A 17,459-nucleotide genomic window follows, 5' to 3' on the forward strand; every position below is an offset into this window, starting at 1 on the left:
GTGTGGGTGGAATCAGTGACTTGGAGCTTGGTCCTCTTGTTGATGATAGTCTTAGACACTGGCCTTTCATTTAAACTAAGATCTTTTACCCGACTACATACTGTAAATTGCACTGCCAATTCTTGTGATGTGACTGAAAACCCTTTTGTGTCACAGGTCTGCTACAGGTTTGTCTCTTTGATGGCAACAGTGCAGAACTTGTTTTTTCATTCACAGGCTCCTTTCCTCCAGGCTCGCCTCAGGCCCCAAAACATCTTCTAAATATTAACTGTATTCTAATTATTTTTGTCATGTACATCAAGATGGATTAATGCTGTAGACATTTTGCAATAAAGGTAAAAATAAGGGGTGGCACAGTGGTGTAGTGGTTAGCGCTGTCGCCTCACAGCAAGAAGATCTGGGTTCGAGCCCCGTGGCCGACGAGGGCCTTTTTGTGTGGAGTTTGCATGTTCTCCCTGTGTCCGCGTGGGTTTCCCCCACAGTCCAAAGACATGCAGGTTAGGTTAACTAGTGACTCTAAATTGACCGTAGGTGTGAATGTGAGTGTGAATGGTTGTCTGTGTCTGTGTGTCAGCCCTGTGATGACCTGGCAACTTGTCCAGGGTGTACCCTGCCTTTCACCCGTAGTCAGCTGGGATAGGCTCCAGCTTGCCTGCAACCCTGTAGAACAGGATAAAGCGGCTAGAGATAATGAGATGAGATGAGATAATGAGATGAGAACTTTGTAGCTGGGGCGGCACGGTGGTGTAGTGGTTAGTGCTGTCACCTCACAGCAAGAAGGTCCAGGTTCGAGCCCCGTGGCCGGTGAGGGCCTTTCTGTGCGGAGTTTGCATGTTCTCCCCGTGTCCGCGTGGGTTTCCTCCGGGTGCTCCGGTTTCCCCCACAGTCCAAAGACATGCAGGTTAGGTTAACTGGTGACTCTAAATTGACTGTAAATGTGAGTGTGAATGGTTGTCTGTGTCTATGTGTCAGCCCTGTGATGACCTGGCGACTTGTCCAGGGTGTACCCCGCCTTTCGCCCGTGGTCAGCTGGGATGGGCTCCAGCTTGCCTGCGACCCTGTAGAACAGGATAAAGTGGCTAGAGATAATGAGATGAGATGAGACTTTGTAGCTAAAAAAGTAGCAGCAGGTTTAAACACAGAGCACTGGGAAAACAGCACTTTGCGCATGCACAAAGCTCCAGTTATCCTGTATCACGACGGAAAAAGCCCAAATTCATAAATACAGGGTGTAGCCCAAATGATGTAATTGGAAGGCCTGGTATTGTAAGCAAATTTAGGTCTATTTATTGGAGGACATTACATGCTTTCAAATGAAAATATCTGCAAGTGGCTTTCAAGTGTTTGAGTTGTTTTTGTTTCCCCCTTTCACTATGCAGTAACAAGGATTTCGGGGGGGGGGGGGTAAAAACAGCTGAAACTATCTCACTACGGTTCGTGTTATTTTATCAGTTGGGTACAGAATAACACATTTTCCTGTTCAAATAGCCACAAGAGGGCATTTATCAAGGTTATTGGAAATCTCGCGATATTACGGCTGTTGACGCGATCTGTTTAAGGTAAGGTCCTGGAAGCTTTGTATGTAGGGTTATTGCAGTGTCCTTGACAGGTTCTTCATGTGTGTCAAATAAATTAATTAATAAATACAGGCACAAAAGATCAGAGTATATTACATACTGTGCTCCGATGCTGTTTGCGGCAGGGTATCGCGAGATGCAGAAGACAAAACAGAAAGCCTTTGCTTATCGGTTAATATGGCGCTCATGTATAGTTAGTCCGTTAGCGTGCACTGCTACATAACAGAAGACACCTGCGACAGTGATATGTGAAATAGATAGCTGGGATTCGTACCTAGAAATAGATGCAGAGGTAATGGTCCACTCTCAGACAAGTCAGAGTACACGCTAAACGAACTGTAAAGTAGCGCGGCTCAAAAAACATGTCGCTGTGTCTCATGGATCATTTCTTGTGGTGTGTTTTTAAGGTGGTCAGAAAGTAGCACTCTCATAGAGGAGGAGGAGGAGGGCACTGGACATTTATTCACGGGGTTTTTAAAAATACTTGCAGTAACAAGATGAATGGGAAATAATCCGCTGCTTTTCTTTGACACACAATGCAGCTTCGCTTTCCTAGTGCTTGTTCGGGACCTGATGCCTCTTTTCAGGGGAAAGTAGCTAAAGCAAGCTCTAGAAGTCGCCACGTGACGTCACAGGCTAAGTTACATACTAGTTGTTCATCATGATCAATAGACCTCCTCAGACTCAAGATCACGTGATCTGAAATAGGTAAACAAATCCACATGGCTGCGGAATATTTGTTAAGGACGACCTTGAAACCATGCCTCACAGGCAATTTCCACTGCCTGTTCGCTCAAAATCTCCTCCCCCTTCTGAGGCGGTTTGTGTCTCTTCATCTTTCAGGAAGGCCTTACGTCTATGGATTTCGTCGAGCTTTGCGGGAAGTGACCTTTCTCTTGTAATCTTTTGTTCAAGACTCAGCAGAGCGTCAGGTTTTAAAGAAAGCACAACTTTATTCATCACACACTTCTGAAATTTCCTCTCTGCATTTAACCCATCTGAAGCAGTGAGCACACACATGCACACACGCGTGAGCAATGAGCACACATACATACCCAGAGCAGTGGGCAGCCATGCTAACAGCGCCCGGGAGTTACGTGCCTCACTCAAGGGCACCTCAGCCCAAGACCGTCCCATATTAACCTAACCGCATGTCTTTGAACTGTGGGGGAAACCAGAGCACCCGGAGGAGGAAACCCACGCAGACACTGGGAGAACATGCAAACTCCACACAGAAAGGCCCTTGCCGGCCGCTGGGTTCGAACCCAGAACCTTCTTAATCTCCTTACTTTGCTTTTGGTATGAATAAAATGTGCCGAACACACTTTCGTCGAACTAGATAGCTTGAAATCTTTTCTTTTATCTCTTTTAATTCTTGCAATCCAAATCTAAAAGACATACAAATGTAACTGGCTCAGCGAGACAAGGGTTTCAGTGCTACAGCACACACAACTACCAAACAATGTAAATTTGTTTGTAAATTTAATAATTTCTTACCTCCTGAAGTCTTTTATTGCTTGGAAAAGAATGAAATGATAGACTACTATCAGTTGAATTATTGCAGCCATAAGCTGTGCAGTAATGTACCGTTTTGAACTGTGTCTCAGACTTTGTAGTTTGCAAAACAGGTTTGGAAGCATTTGTTTACCCATTTCAAACCACATGACTACAGCGGTCCAGCAGAGCCAAGGAAGTCTATTCAAAATCAGGGTGCCTGAAGAAGAAAGATGATGTTCACTTAGAATATAATAGATTTTTATCTGAACAGAAAGTCATAGATTATTGTTTATTTAATAATGTATTTCTTATAGAAATAAGTCATCTTTGGTCATGGCAGTACAAACAAAACCTAAGCATTTACACAGTCCTAAACTTTATCAAGAACATGGACAAAATGAAGGAGTGACATTGAGTAGCTCTGAAGGAAAATGATTACTAGTTTTCAGTACTTTATAAAAAAATCTCCAACAAAAGAGTTTAAAACAAAGATTTGAGAGGGTGGGACAAAGAGTGGTGATCAGTGATTGGTAATTGGGGAACAGTAGTTATTGGTGATTGGTCGCAAGTGCAACACAGTCAGGCGTTACACGCTGATGGTGAGTCAAGTGAACCTGCTTTCTAAACTCATATAACAGCAGCTGTGACGTGAGCTGGTCACTAACATGCTGAAAAAGCAGCTAGATTTGTCATTGGGTCCTTTTCAATTAAAGCCGCGAAAGTGGTCTAAAAAGTCGAGTGGCGAAGTATCCAAGTTGGCAACACCGACCAACGTAAACGGAGCATGTGGGTTTACAGAAGCATTTGGGAAAGGGCTGGAATCAGCTCTCATTTCTTGCTAACCTAGTTAGTGAAAATTCTGCCATCCTTGATTTTTTTTTTTAATTTGTAGGTAATTTTTGTATATTCAGTGTTTACCATTTTATGTTGGGTATCCAGAAAAACTCATCTCAGATGTTTTTTTTGTTTATAAGGTTTTATTTTAAAAAAAAAAAAAAAAAAATATATATATATATATATATCATACGAAGGGTTAGGTGCTATGAGCATTGTAAAACCTGTCACTGACCATGTATTAAAAGTTGATGACAACCATTCTATGAAAATATCTTGTATCACAAAAATATATTTGGATGATGATGATCTCTTCCTGTCATTTTTATAGGTTGCTACACGAAGCAGAATGTCTGAGCAAACACTAACTCCTGCTCCCAGCTTGCTGACCTTTCATTCCAAATCACATAAGGACACAATCCTTAATAAATTTGACACACTGAGGAAAAGACAAATGCTTTGTGATATAACCCTCATAGTAGAAGATGTGCATTTTAAGGCACATAAGACTCTGCTGGCTGCGAGCAGCGAATATTTCTCCTTAATGTTCACTGCTGAAGACCAGGCCTGTCAGACTGTATATAGACTGGACGGCATGGCTGCGAAGACCTTTGCATCTGTGCTCGAGTTCATCTACAGCGCTAGTGTGTCAGTGGAGGAGACCAGCACTGAGCAGCTGCTTGACATGGCCCGCTTGCTAGAAATAAGTGAGTTAGTCAAAGCCTATGCAGACTTTCAAATTAGCAGCACAGCCTCAGCACCAATAATCGGCTCAAAAGTACGTGATGGTGACACAAGCACAAATGAAAACCCTTCCAAACGCAAAAGGGGACGGCCAAGAAAAAACACTAACCCTTCAGTACCAGGCTTAATATTCCTGCCTCAGGAATCAAATGAAAAAGAGAACAGACTTCATGATGAACCTGATAAAACTACAGTGGATTTATCTGCGGCCTCCCCAGAGTCTGCAGAACCGACATGCAACTCTAATCCCTTTCCCACTGACTCAGAAGATGCTGATTACGACCCGAATGAGGACAGACCTCGGTATGGCAAGCGCCGAATAAGGCAGCCGGTGAAACTAAAAAGCTACCGGCTAGGAGATGAAATTAGTGAAGGAAGAGTGCTGGGAAAGAGGGGCAGAAAGAGGAAATACCCAGCCACAGAACCACGCTGTGATGACTGCGGCAAAGTTTTTAAAAACCATCTGTTTTTAAAAATACATCAGCGAACTCATACAGGTGAATCTCTAGGATTTAATGGTGTCAGTCACTAATGCATGTGTATGTTACGTAAATGGCGTGTGTGGATATGTTCTTGTTTGATATCTTTATGGTTCTTGTGTAGGAGAAAAACCCTTCCGGTGCTATGTTTGCGGGAACTGCTTTACACAGAAACACACCCTTTTAGTTCATCAGCGCATGCACACTGGAGAGAAGCCATTTGTGTGCAACATTTGCTCTAAAGCTCTCTCCACAAAGCACTCCCTACAGGAACATATGAACCTGCATGCAGGTATGAAAAGCTGCCAGGAAATTTCATAACTGTACATTTTTATAGCCATTGCATCTCCGGTCCTGTTATATATTTTGGTGTATCTCTATTTCCTTTCTCAGAAAAGAAATCTTTTAGCTGTGACCAGTGTGGGAAAACATACAGCCAGAAGAGACAGTTAAATAGTCATTACCAGATTCATAGCGGAAAAGCATTACCTGAATGTGCACATTGTCACCACAAGTTTAAGGATTCAGCACAACTAAAGAAGCATCTGAGAATACACACAGGTAACGGGACAACAGGACTCAAATATGGAATGAAACACACACTTTATTACACTCTTAGTCCAGACTTAACATAATAGCTAATATCAATACTGTTTACTGTAAATAACCCAAAGTACACTTACTTAATAAAATACTCTGTTTAAGCTCCAAGAAAAGAAAAGTCCGTGGTATGTGTCATTTCTGTCTAGTAACTTTTTACCCCTTCTCTCACCTTAATAACAGCATCAATCCTGCTTGTCACTAGTGTCTTGAAATCATTCCTGTCGATTTTAACTCACTTTTCCATTGGCTGGATGTGCCCTTTACTCAGATTTCATGAGTCACTGTTTCATCTGCCATTCCAAATTTTAAAAAAGGGACATGAAGGACAAAAGTCTACCTCAGAGTCTGGCCAATAACTGACAGTTGATTAGAGAGACGATCAATTTCACATTCAGCCACTATTTGTTGTTTTAGGTGAGAAACCTTTTACATGTGAGATATGTGGAAAGTGTTTTACTGCCAAGAGCACCCTGCAGACACACATCCGAATCCACAGGTAGATCGTTCTCTTTATTCTTTGGAAATTACTGAATCAGCTACAGCATCAACATTGACATGCAATGATTCTGATGTCTTCCTTATTCTTCATCTTGTCTTGTTTAGAGGAGAAAAACCATATACGTGCAACATCTGCAGCAAGTCCTTCTCTGATCCTAGTGCCAGAAGACGGCATGTTGCATCTCACACGGGGAAAAAGCCCTACATGTGCTCTGTATGTAGTCTTTCTTTTACCCGTCTGGATAATCTAAAGGCACATACTAAAACTCATAATAAAGAGCGTCCAGATGAGGAGGGCACGCAGCTGACCACAGTGGAGGCCATGGCAGGGAACGAGAAGATGCACAGTGTCCTGGAGCTGCAGCAGTACCAGCTTCCGACTCACACAGAGCAGGAGATCCAGCTAGTGGTTACCAGTGAAGAAGTGGACAATATTAACCTTGTGGCAGGCCAGAAGCCGGGTAGCATCAGCATGATTACTGCTGAGAATGGGCCAGAGGAACTGGCAGCAGCAGGCCAGACCCATTCCAGTCTCACTCTTCTCACTCATCCCTCTACGCATATCCAGAACCTGGCTCTGGTCACTCAGGACGAACTAGACCCCGGTGCACAAATCCAGACCATCAGTGTGGTTGAAGGACAGGTGAGCAGTGAGCAAGCTGAGCAGATGCATGTCATCACACTAACTAAAGAGGCAATGGAGCACTTTCAGGTTCAGCATGGAGTTCCCCAACAGCTGCAAATTAGCTCACGGCCCTTTCAGCAGCTGCAGGTGATCCAGCAGGCTGTACCTCAGCTTTCTGCTACACAGGAGCCTCCTAGAGAGCAGCACAACCAGAGTCACACAGGTGCTATCCATATCAGCAGCCAAGCTGGCCAGCCAATCTCCATCAGCCAGACAAGTGAGCAGATCCCCAGCACTCAGATCCAGGGACAGACCTTTCAAATCCAGGCAGGTACAGTCTCGTACCTCTATACCACAGGTCTCGCCCCACAGAGCTAAGGACAAGACAAGACAAAATAGACTGAACTTCATCACGACTGCTCATGCTAATACTCATGGCAATGGGACAAATTATTCAGCTCATCAGTTGTAATTGTATGATTTGACCCAAAAAGTGAACGATTATACTGTAAATAACTTTAATGACGTTTTAATAAATGACATGAGACAATATGGTCAGCTTATACAAGGTGGCTAAGGATCACGCTTAATTCAGCACAACCGATGGCAAATGTCTTGCCACTTTATTAAAGAAGTGCCTGTATTGATAAAAAAAAAAATACATTATATACATGAGAAGCATAGCTACCTAGTAAACTGAACTGTGTTAAACAAAACATACAATGTTTTGGCTCATATGTAGAAATTCAGCTGAAACTGGTGAAAAAGATCTACTGTATATAACATGAATGAAAGCATGACTTTATGATCTAAGGTGGTAGAACTGGAACTGGGTAAGAGCATGTTTGTGTTCTCCAAACACAGGCACTGCAAGCTCCGTGAATTACCATCAAAGGAGTTAAACCAGCCATGTTCAGCTTGGATGGAGAATTTTACCTTTCACCCATCTTATTGACATTAAGAGGTCTCTAGACATGTCAGAGTTTTAGACGTAGTTCATTTTTTCCCCTCATAATTTGATAGAGAGCTGTATTTTCTACAATATTTTTGTTTGCTTTTGCTCTCTCAAACAAATGAGTCTTGCTTGCTTCAGAATGATGTAGTGTCAATAAAGATGTTTATAGTGTCACTTTTCTTGATCAAAGTCATTGACATTTATTAACTTATTTAATATTTTTACAGTATTTAAACATCAATGTATTAATTACATTTTAAAGAGATTTTGTGTGCGTGTGTGTGAATGCAGGATGACACGTACTCACCAGGTAATGACATACACTATATGGCCAAAAGTATGCAGACACCTGACCATCAAACTCATGTATGGTTATTTTCCAGACTGTTGCTACAAAGTTGGAAGCATGTAATTGTGTACAAATTGTTGTATACTGTAGCATTAAGATTTTCCTTCACTAAAATCAAGGGTTCCAAACCAGCATGACAATGCTCCTGTGGATATCCATAAAGACATGGTTTGCCAAAGTTGGTGCAGAAGTACTAGAGTGGCCTGCACAGAGCCCTGACCTCAATCCCACTGAACACCTTTGGGATTAATTGAAATGCAGACTCCATGCCATGCCTTTTCACTCAACATCAGTGCCTGACTGCACTAATGCTGTTGTAGCTGAATGGACAGAAATCCCCATGATCACACTGCAAAATTTAGTAGAAAATCTTTCCAGAAAAGTGGAGTTTATTACACCAGCAAATGGAGGGAAAGATAAATCTGGAATTGGATGATCAAAAAGCGCAAAATGTAAAAAAATATACTTTTGGCCATATCAGGTATTTCTACTACTAGCTCTTCTGGGGACAGTGTCTTGTAACCCACTCGTGATGAAATTGATGAATTGTTTTGATAAATTTGGCTACTTTTTGTTTGTGAATGTGTCTATATACAACCCTGATTCCAAAAAAGTTGGGACAAAGTACAAATTGTAAATAAAAACGGAATGCAATAATTTACAAATCTCAAAAACTGATATTGTATTCACAATAGAACATAGACAACATATCAAATGTCGAAAGTGAGACATTTTGAAATTTCATGCCAAATATTGGCTCATTTGAAATTTCATGACAGCAACACATCTCAAAAAAGTTGGGACAGGGGCAATAAGAGGCTGGAAAAGTTAAAGGTACAAAAAAGGAACAGCTGGAGGACCAAATTGCAACTCATTAGGTCAATTGGCAATAGGTCATTAACATGACTGGGTATAAAAAGAGCATCTTGGTGTGGCAGCGGCTCTCAGAAGTAAAGATGGGAAGAGGATCACCAATCCCCCTAATTCTGTGCCGACAAATAGTGGAGCAATATCAGAAAGGAGTTCGACAGTGTAAAATTGCAAAGAGTTTGAACATATCATCATCTACAGTGCATAATATCATCAAAAGATTCAGAAAATCTAGAAGAACCTCTGTGCGTAAGGGTCAAGGCCGGAAAACCATACTGGGTGCCCATGATCTTCAGGCCCTTAGACGGCACTGCATCACATATAGGCATGCTTCTGTATTGGAAATCACAAAATGGGCTCAGAAATATTTCCAGAGAACATTATCTGTGAACACAATTCACCGTGCCATCCGCCGTTGCCAGCTAAAACTCTATAGTTCAAAGATGATGATCTAAACATGATCCAGAAGCGCAGACGTCTTCTCTGGGCCAAGGCTCATTTAAAATGGACTGTGGCAAAGTGGAAAACTGTTCTGTGGTCAGATGAATCAAAATTTGAAGTTCTTTATGGAAATCAGGGACGCCGCGTCATTCGGACTAAAGAGGAGAAGGACGACCCAAGTTGTTATCAGCGCTCAGTTCAGAAGCCTGCATCTCTGACAGTATGGGGTTGCATTAGTGTGTGTGGCATGGGCAGCTTACACATCTGGAAAGACACCATCAATGCTGAAAGGTATATCCAGGTTCTAGAGCAACATATGCTCCCATCCAGATGACGTCTCTTTCAGGGAAGACCTTGCATTTTCCAACATGACAATGCCAAACCACATACTGCATCAATTACAGCATCATGGCTGCATAGAAGAAGGGTCCAGGTACTGAACTGGCCAGCCTGCAGTCCAGATCTTTCACTCATAGAAAACATTTGGCGCATCATAAAACGGAAGATATGACAAAAAAGACCCAAGACAGTTGAGCAACTAGAATCCTACATTAGACAAGAATGGGTTAACATTCCTATCCCTAAACTTGAGCAACTTGTCTCCTCAGTCCCCAGACGTTTACAGACTGTTGTAAAGAGAAAAGGGGATGTCTCACAGTGGTAAACATGGCCTTGTCCCAACTTTTTTGAGATGTGTTGTTGTCATGAAATTTAAAAAATCACCTAATTTTTCTCTTTAAATGATACATTTTCTCAGTTTAAACATTTGATATGTCATCTGTGTTCTATTCTGAATAAAATATGGAATTTTGAAACTTCCACATCATTGCATTCCGTTTTTATTTACAATTTGTACTTTGTCCCAACTTTTTTGGAATCGGGGTTGTAATAAAAAGATCACATGTTGGCTTGAAGATATGAAATTTATCTTCTTGTGCTGAAAATAGTTTTACTCATTCACTTCACTCACTCGTGAATATATTCATCACTCAAAAATAAACTTCATATCTCTGCACAACCGTGCAATATCCTTTATGTATCTATATGTATACCTGTACATTGAGGGTGTGGCGGTGTTTCTGTTGCAATTGTATGGGCTGTGAAAATGAATTTCTTGTAGGAAAATAAAGACTATCTACTGTGGATACTAGGGTGCATCAGTTGCCCTCACTTTCATAAAATCGGATGCATTTTTGTTTGGGTGTTCCTTTTCACCAATAAAGACATCCTGTAAAATTTTTTGACCATATTCAAAAGTCTAATGGTGGCACCATGAGGTTAATTTTTTGCCAAAAAACGCTTATTTTATGTTTTCGCATAAGGTTTGAATCACAATGTTGGACTCCATTTATTGATTTCTTGTGACCCAGAGATCATGTTAAGAACCTTTGCAAGGGATTGAGAAGCATTAATCTGATTCATAATACATTTGTATTGTTTAAAAGTAGTTGAACAATGATTCAATGAACAGCTAAAAAACTGTGCTTGATAATATATTTAGAATATGTACTAAAAATGTGTGTCTAAGATATTTGGTATACTCTATAAGGTGCCATAATGTTTCATGAAAAGTGATCGAAATTTTGTCATAAAAGTCATAAAATAGCAGCTTTTTCCATAACTTTGAGCTCCTGGTGCCACCATTAAACTTTTGAATTTTGTCAAAATATTTCACCCAGTGTGTTTTCTTACCAAAAGGAACATAAAAACAAAAATGCATCATGATCGGAGGAACTTTTCGTTTTTGGGGGGCAACTGATGCACCCTAGTATATACCTGATTGTAGTGATTTGTTTGCAGCTGTAGTTTTGAACTTCTTTTTATCTTTGAGAATTAGATAAAAATTAATTAGAGGATCTCTGTAGACAGAGCACTGAACGAGTGGTGAGATGTGGAGTTTACCTGATAGAGTTAAACACACTGAACTCAGGGACCACACATCTCACTTTACCTTGCTCATTTGCACTATTCCGCACTACCTCACCTTAACAGCTGCTAGTTTGTTTATACTGCTTATTTCATGTTTACCTGCTATACCTCAAGTGCCCTTGACTGTTTGTTTATTTGCACCAATTTACGTGTGTGTGTGTACTGTATATGTATATATGAGTGTTTAGTCTACGTCTAGTTCTTATCTAGAGTGTTTATACTGTTTATATTGTTTGAGTGTTTAGTCTGTCTAGTTCTTATCTAGTGTTTATACTGTTTATATTGTCTGAGTGTTTAGTCTTTGTCTAGTTCTTATCTAGTGTTTACACTGTTTATATTGTCTGAGTGTTTAGTCTATGTCTAGTTCTTATCTAGAGTGTTTATACTGTTTATATTGTTTGTTTTTTTCAATTATTCTATTTTTATTTATATTTATTGCATTGCCTGTTTGCACCATGGGTCAGAGGGGACTGAAATTTCATCTGTGCTGTATGTTGAGCATGTATAGCATATTTGACAATAAAGTTGACTTGACTTGAGTTGCTCACCCTGCTGTTGTAGTAGGTGCTTGTAGAATTGGACGTAAAGCAGGAAGCTACTGCACATCATAGCACAGCCAGGGTCAGTCATACGCAGGTAGACCATGGAGAGCATCATCTGCAGGAACTCCTGCATCATCATCATCTATTTACAATGTGCTACCTCTAAGCACCTAGTCATTAGAAATAACTTATTATTCATTGTCCATTTTTAGTTTGCCATTTAGTCTTATATTAGCATTAATATACTGTATGTGTATTTTGTGTGTCATTCATTATCTTTTCTGTTCTATTCCCCCCCCCCCCCCCCAAAAAAAAAGGCTAACAATGTATTTAAGCACAAATAACTAGTTTTCAAATTAACAACCTTCTAGAATTGCCATTTTTATCTTGTGTCCAGATTCTGAACATATAAAGAAATCCAGGAACATTTAGACCATTGACTGTATGCTTCTGGTAATACACCCTTAAAGTTTAGACTGCTCCTTTCTGTGAAAGCCAGGCTCAGTTCCCAGCTTACCACAGTGGGTACTGCATTCTGATGAGTCTGCACAGTACAACAGCGTGTGGCATCCTTGTGGGGAGGGCCATGTCATGCTGGGCCTGCTCTGACATCACCATACTTATTTCACTGTTTATCCTCTTCTGATCAGGTCTGTCCTTTTCGTGCTCTCCAACAGCCTGAGCAGCTACTCCACATAAACAAACAGAACAGGACATGTACACAATACCATCCAGTCACAATCCTGTAAAAGAAAAATGAAGAAAATTACAGTCAGAAAACAAGATGATTAATTATATGGGGGGGGGGGGGGGAAAACAACACCACCTAAGTGAATTATTAACAGTACCACAACATTGTTAACAAGAAATGTGTCTAGTTGCCATGTCTTGACGTCAACCTCCATGTCTCCCAGCTTGGTTGCGCTGATTGTCCGCCAGAAAAGCCTCATACTCCTGTTTCTTCCCCATCTGCTGAGCCAGAGTTCTCCTATTCAAGGTAATAAATCTCCATGCTACTATACATCATGAATAATCATCATATATAAAATTAACCACATGCATTTCTGTTACACATCTGATTATGAGAAGAAAATAAGTATTGGTTGAAATGCTTAAAAAAAAACTAAAGATGGGAAAACTTGAACAAAGCAGGATTTGTTTGTTCAAGCTTTAGTTGGTTCCTTGCCCAGGGCTCTTTAAAGACTGCCAGCTTCCACAGTAGGGAGAAATCCCTCTGCTGGTGGACAAAGTGAATGTGATTGCTGGCTGCACATTTCCTCTGAATTTTTGTTGACATCTTCCATGTCGTTCAGGTTTTACACAGGTCAATAAATAGAAACAATATATAAAGCTGGTTTGATTCTCTGGACCAGCAGGAATGGCTGAAGTGTCCTTGAGCAAGGCACCTAACCCCCAACTGCTCCCCAGGCTGCTCTGGGTATGCTGTACGTCACTCTGGATAAGAGCGTTTGCAAAATGCCATTTATGTAATGTACAGTGGCATGCAAAAGTTTGGGCACCCTTACTGAAAATGTCTGTTACTGTGAATAGTTAAGTGAGCAGAAGATGAACTGATCACCAAAAGGCATAAGGGTAAAGATGACATTTCTTTTCAGCGTTTTCTGCAAGCTTTGTGTATTATTTTTGTTTTGTACAATTGGAGAGTGAAAAAAGAAAAGGAACACCATGCGAAAGTTTGGGCACTCCAATACATTTGAGTTCTCAGGTAACTTTTACCAAGGTTCCAGACCTTAATTAGCTTATTGAGCTGTGGCTTTTCAAATTCTTCATTAGGAAAGGTCAGATGATGCAGATTTCAAAGCTGTATAAATTCTCTGACTCCTCAAACTTGTCCCTAAAACCAACAGCCATGGGCTCCTCTAAGCAACTCCCTCGCATTCTGAATAATAAAATAATTGATGCTCACAAAACAGGAGAAGGCTACAAGAACATAGCAAAGTGTTATCAGGTAGCTGTTTCCTCAGATTGTAATGTTATTAAGAAATGGCAGTTAACAGAAACAGTGGAGATCAAGGTGAGGTCTGGAAGATGAAGGCTGCTGGGCCATAGAAGGTTCACGCTGCACGCTGCATGTTGCACGCTGCACGCTACACGTTCACGTGAAGAACCGGACCCTGGGCCATTAAACTTCATGCTTGGATGTTTACGTGTTGCGTCTGTTCTACTTTGACCGAGTAACCAACAATATGGACTCTTCGGATGACGACGATTGCCTCATTCTGCTTTTACTGAGACAGAGGAAGAGAAAAAGGAACAGAATTTGGAGCCGAGAACACTTCCTTCTGAGAGAAACCCGTGGTGAATTTCACCGAACATTCTATAATCTGCTTGACAATCCCGATGAAGAACTATTTTTCAATTATACCATTCAATTATATTTTTTCTGAAGTTTTCCCCTGAAAGCATAGAGTTATCTCCCTAGACCCGTTCTGATTGGCTGGCGCGGCGGTGACCGCATGCATTGACTGGAATTTCCGTCTTCACGCCTAGAAAAAAGTGTGCATGTTCATTTCATGCTTCACGCGTGAAGTGTGCAGCGTGCAGCGTGCAACGTGAACGCCGTTCTATGGCCCAGAGCAAGTCATGCTACGTTTGTCCACTTTTCTTTACACGCGTGTAGCGTGCAGCATGCAGCGTGCAGCGTGAACCTTCTATGGCCCAGCAGCCGAAGAAAACTTTCTGAAAGAACTGCTCATTGGATTGCTAGAAAGGCAAATAAAACCCCCTGTTTGACTGTAAAAAAGACCTTCAGAAAGATTTAGCAGACCCTGGAGTGGTGGTGCACTGTTCTACTATGCAGCAACACCTGAACAAATATGACCTTCATGGGAGAGTCATCAGACAAAAACCTTTCCTGCATGCTAGCCACAAAATTCAGCATCTGAAGTTTGCAAATGAATATCTAAATAAGCCTGATGCATTTTGGAAACAAGCCCTGTGGACTGATGAACTCAAAATAGAACTTTTTGGCCACAATGTGCAAAGGTATGTTTGGAGAAAAAAAGGGTGCCAAATTCCAGGAAAAGAACACCTCTCCAACTCTGAAGCATGGGTGTGGATCGATCATGCTTTGGGGTTGTGTTGCAGCCAGTGGCACAGGGCACATTTCATTGGTTGAGGGAAGCATGGATTTGAATAAATACCAGCAAATTCTGGAAGCAAACATCACACCATCTGTAAAAAAAAGTTGAAGTTAAAAAGAGGATGGGTCCTACAATAAGACGATGATACAAAACACACCTCAAAATCTACAATGGAATACCTCAAGAGGCACAAGCTGAAGGTTTTGCCCTGGCCCTCACAGTCCCCTGACCTAAACATCATTGAAAATCTGTGGATAGATCTCAAAAGAGCAGTGCATGCAAGACAGCCCAAAAAACTTGTAGAACTGGAAGCCTTTTGCAACGACGAATGTGTGAAAATCCCCCAGATAAGAAGTGAAAGATTATTAGCTGGCTACAAAAAGTGTTTACAAGCTGTGATACTTGCCAAAGGGGGTGTTACTAGGTACTAACCATGCAGGGTGCCCAAACTTTTGCTTCAGGCCCTTTTCCTTTTTTGTCATTTAGAAAATGTAAAAGATTAAAATAAAAAAAATTGTTTTTGCTTAAAATATTAATGGAATGAGTCATATTTAAATGTTATGCCTTTTGGAGATCATTTCATCTTCAACTTGCTTAACTGTTCACAGTAACAGCAATTTTGACCAGGGGTGCCCAAACTTTTGCATACCACTGTAATGTTAGCAAAAGGCAACCTTACTGGGTTAAACAATCTTTTTTTTTTTTTTTAATGCCACAGCCATTTATTATCAGGAGTCCAAGAAAGCAATACTGGCTGTGGAACACTAACAACTACCTATATCACCCATCATTCACACTGATACTAGCCAATCATAGGTAAATGTGAACTCATACATGTGGAAGGGGGTGGATATTGTTTTTCCTTTTATGCAGCCCCATGATACACCATGAGCAGCACTTCTAAAAGATGTGGCTAGCAATCAATACAATTCCTACACAAGAAAAGACAATTATATATTGTAATTTGCAAGTCTGTAGAGAACCCGCATCTCTGTATGTCATTAGGAAGCAGAGAAACATCCAGCATTGCCCCATTAGCCTCAGGCTACATCCACACGACAACGGCAACGAGATGTTATTTAAAAATATATCGCGTCCAAATGGGCAATGATCAGTAAAATATCAGGTCCATATGGCAACGCAACGCCTGCTGAAAACGATGCAATACACATGCCACACCTCTAGGGGCGCTGTAAGACGGTCCCTTCGGAGACACCAGAACAATAGAAGTAAGGACGCATGCGCATAAACTATTATGCGCGAGACTTCATATTAGCCACAAAGTCAGGAAAATCTGTTCGTAAAATTACATTATAATGACCAAATACAATGAAAAGTATTTTTCCAGTCTCACCTGTGAAAGGTAATCCCATGTGATCTCGTTTGGACGGCAAACCTGTTGGTACAGTTAAACGCAGCTAATCTTTATTCTCCGCTTTGACCTATCCAATATGGCGGCGAGGATGACGTATGATTCTACGCGGAAGGCGGCGTCTTTAATGGTCCGGAATAAATTGAATACTACACATTGATGGATTAATTTGTTGTTTCTCACCTGTGAAAGGTAATCCCATGTGATCTCGTTTGGATGGTAAACCTGTTGGTACAGTTAAAGGCAGCGCATGAATCTTTATTCTCCGCTTTGACCTATCCAATATGGCGGCGAGGATGACGTATGATTCTACGCGGAAGGCGGCGTCTTTAATGGTCCGGAATAAATTGAATGCTACACGTTGATGGATTAATTTGCTCCTCTACGCCCTTTTTGAGGAATATATTGTAGGACTAAAACCAACATCTGAAGAGGTGAGATCGCTCCTTTTTTTTCCCTATTTTTGCTGGCGGGATTGACTCTGCCCTAAGGGCAGAGTCTCTCTCTCTCTCTCTCTCTCACTTTGCACCATTACACAATAAATATTCACAGTGAAAATATTTTGTAAGCGCGTTTCATGAACCAAGTTATAGGATTTGTTGACAACTCGCATCGCATCGCAATGAGAAGATCATTGGCACTACTGGTGTTAAGAATCAGACCATTTCATAAATGAATATTTTGCTGTAGAGCTGCAGTGTTTGTACAATTGCATGTTTTTGCTTCACTATTACTGTCACTATTCTGCTTCTTGCATTACTACTGTGAACTAACACTGAACATAATAATAATAATAATAATAATAATAATAATAATATCCAAGCTCGTGTTTCACTCTCACTAGTGCTCTGTAAGGCTTTTTCCTGGTGATATCCTGGTGATATTCGTTACACTTCTACTCGGTGTGAAGCACTCACAGTCATGTGGTTGTGACGTCATCGTAAACAAATCCGTTCTACTCATCCAGACGACTTCACAACGGCAACGTTGCCAGATCTTTCCACTCTGGAACCCGTTCTCAAAAAGATTGCGTTTTGGGC

General features: G+C 41.0%; 2 protein-coding genes across 6 annotated transcripts in view; one reads left to right on the top strand and one right to left on the bottom strand.

Annotated features, from left to right (window-relative positions):
* The window catches only part of ddo (D-aspartate oxidase), a 42,262-nt gene extending 39,094 nt beyond the window's left edge, over positions 1-3,168 (bottom strand). The window contains exon 1 of one of the 2 annotated variants that reach the window (XM_060934485.1): positions 3,075-3,168. The gene's annotated coding sequence lies outside the window, so the exon portion shown is untranslated. Of the gene's footprint in view, positions 1-1,851; positions 1,980-3,074 lie in introns of those variants that run through there. The other variant, XM_060934484.1, reaches the window with a different exon arrangement.
* Positions 1,495-7,980, top strand: zbtb24 (zinc finger and BTB domain containing 24). 4 transcript variants are annotated; one of them, XM_060934480.1, is made up of 6 exons: positions 1,495-1,559; positions 4,240-5,149; positions 5,256-5,423; positions 5,525-5,692; positions 6,149-6,230; positions 6,338-7,980. In XM_060934480.1, the coding sequence occupies exons 2-6, from the start codon at positions 4,258-4,260 to the stop codon at positions 7,233-7,235; spliced, it is 2,208 nt and encodes a 735-aa protein (XP_060790463.1). In that variant the 5' UTR covers positions 1,495-1,559; positions 4,240-4,257; the 3' UTR covers positions 7,236-7,980. The 4 variants fall into 4 exon arrangements, with proteins under 4 accessions (XP_060790463.1, XP_060790461.1, XP_060790464.1 ...); XM_060934478.1 differs by lacking the exon at positions 1,495-1,559 and adding an exon at positions 1,588-2,876; XM_060934481.1 differs by lacking the exon at positions 1,495-1,559 and adding an exon at positions 1,588-2,285.
* The last annotated feature ends 9,479 nt before the right edge of the window (positions 7,981-17,459 follow it).

The sequence above is a fragment of the Neoarius graeffei genome, chromosome 11, assembly GCF_027579695.1.
Source record: "Neoarius graeffei isolate fNeoGra1 chromosome 11, fNeoGra1.pri, whole genome shotgun sequence".
Classification (NCBI taxonomy): domain Eukaryota; kingdom Metazoa; phylum Chordata; class Actinopteri; order Siluriformes; family Ariidae; genus Neoarius; species Neoarius graeffei.

Coding starts and splice junctions, on each gene's coding strand:
- zbtb24 (XM_060934478.1), top strand. CDS start 2,796: ATGCAAACTCCACACAGAAAGGCCCTTGCCGGCCGCTGGGTTCGAACC. Junction 2,877..4,239: donor ATCTCCTTACTTTGCTTTTG/GTATGAATAAAA, acceptor TCATTTTTATAG/GTTGCTACACGAAGCAGAAT. Junction 5,424..5,524: donor ACATATGAACCTGCATGCAG/GTATGAAAAGCT, acceptor TTCCTTTCTCAG/AAAAGAAATCTTTTAGCTGT.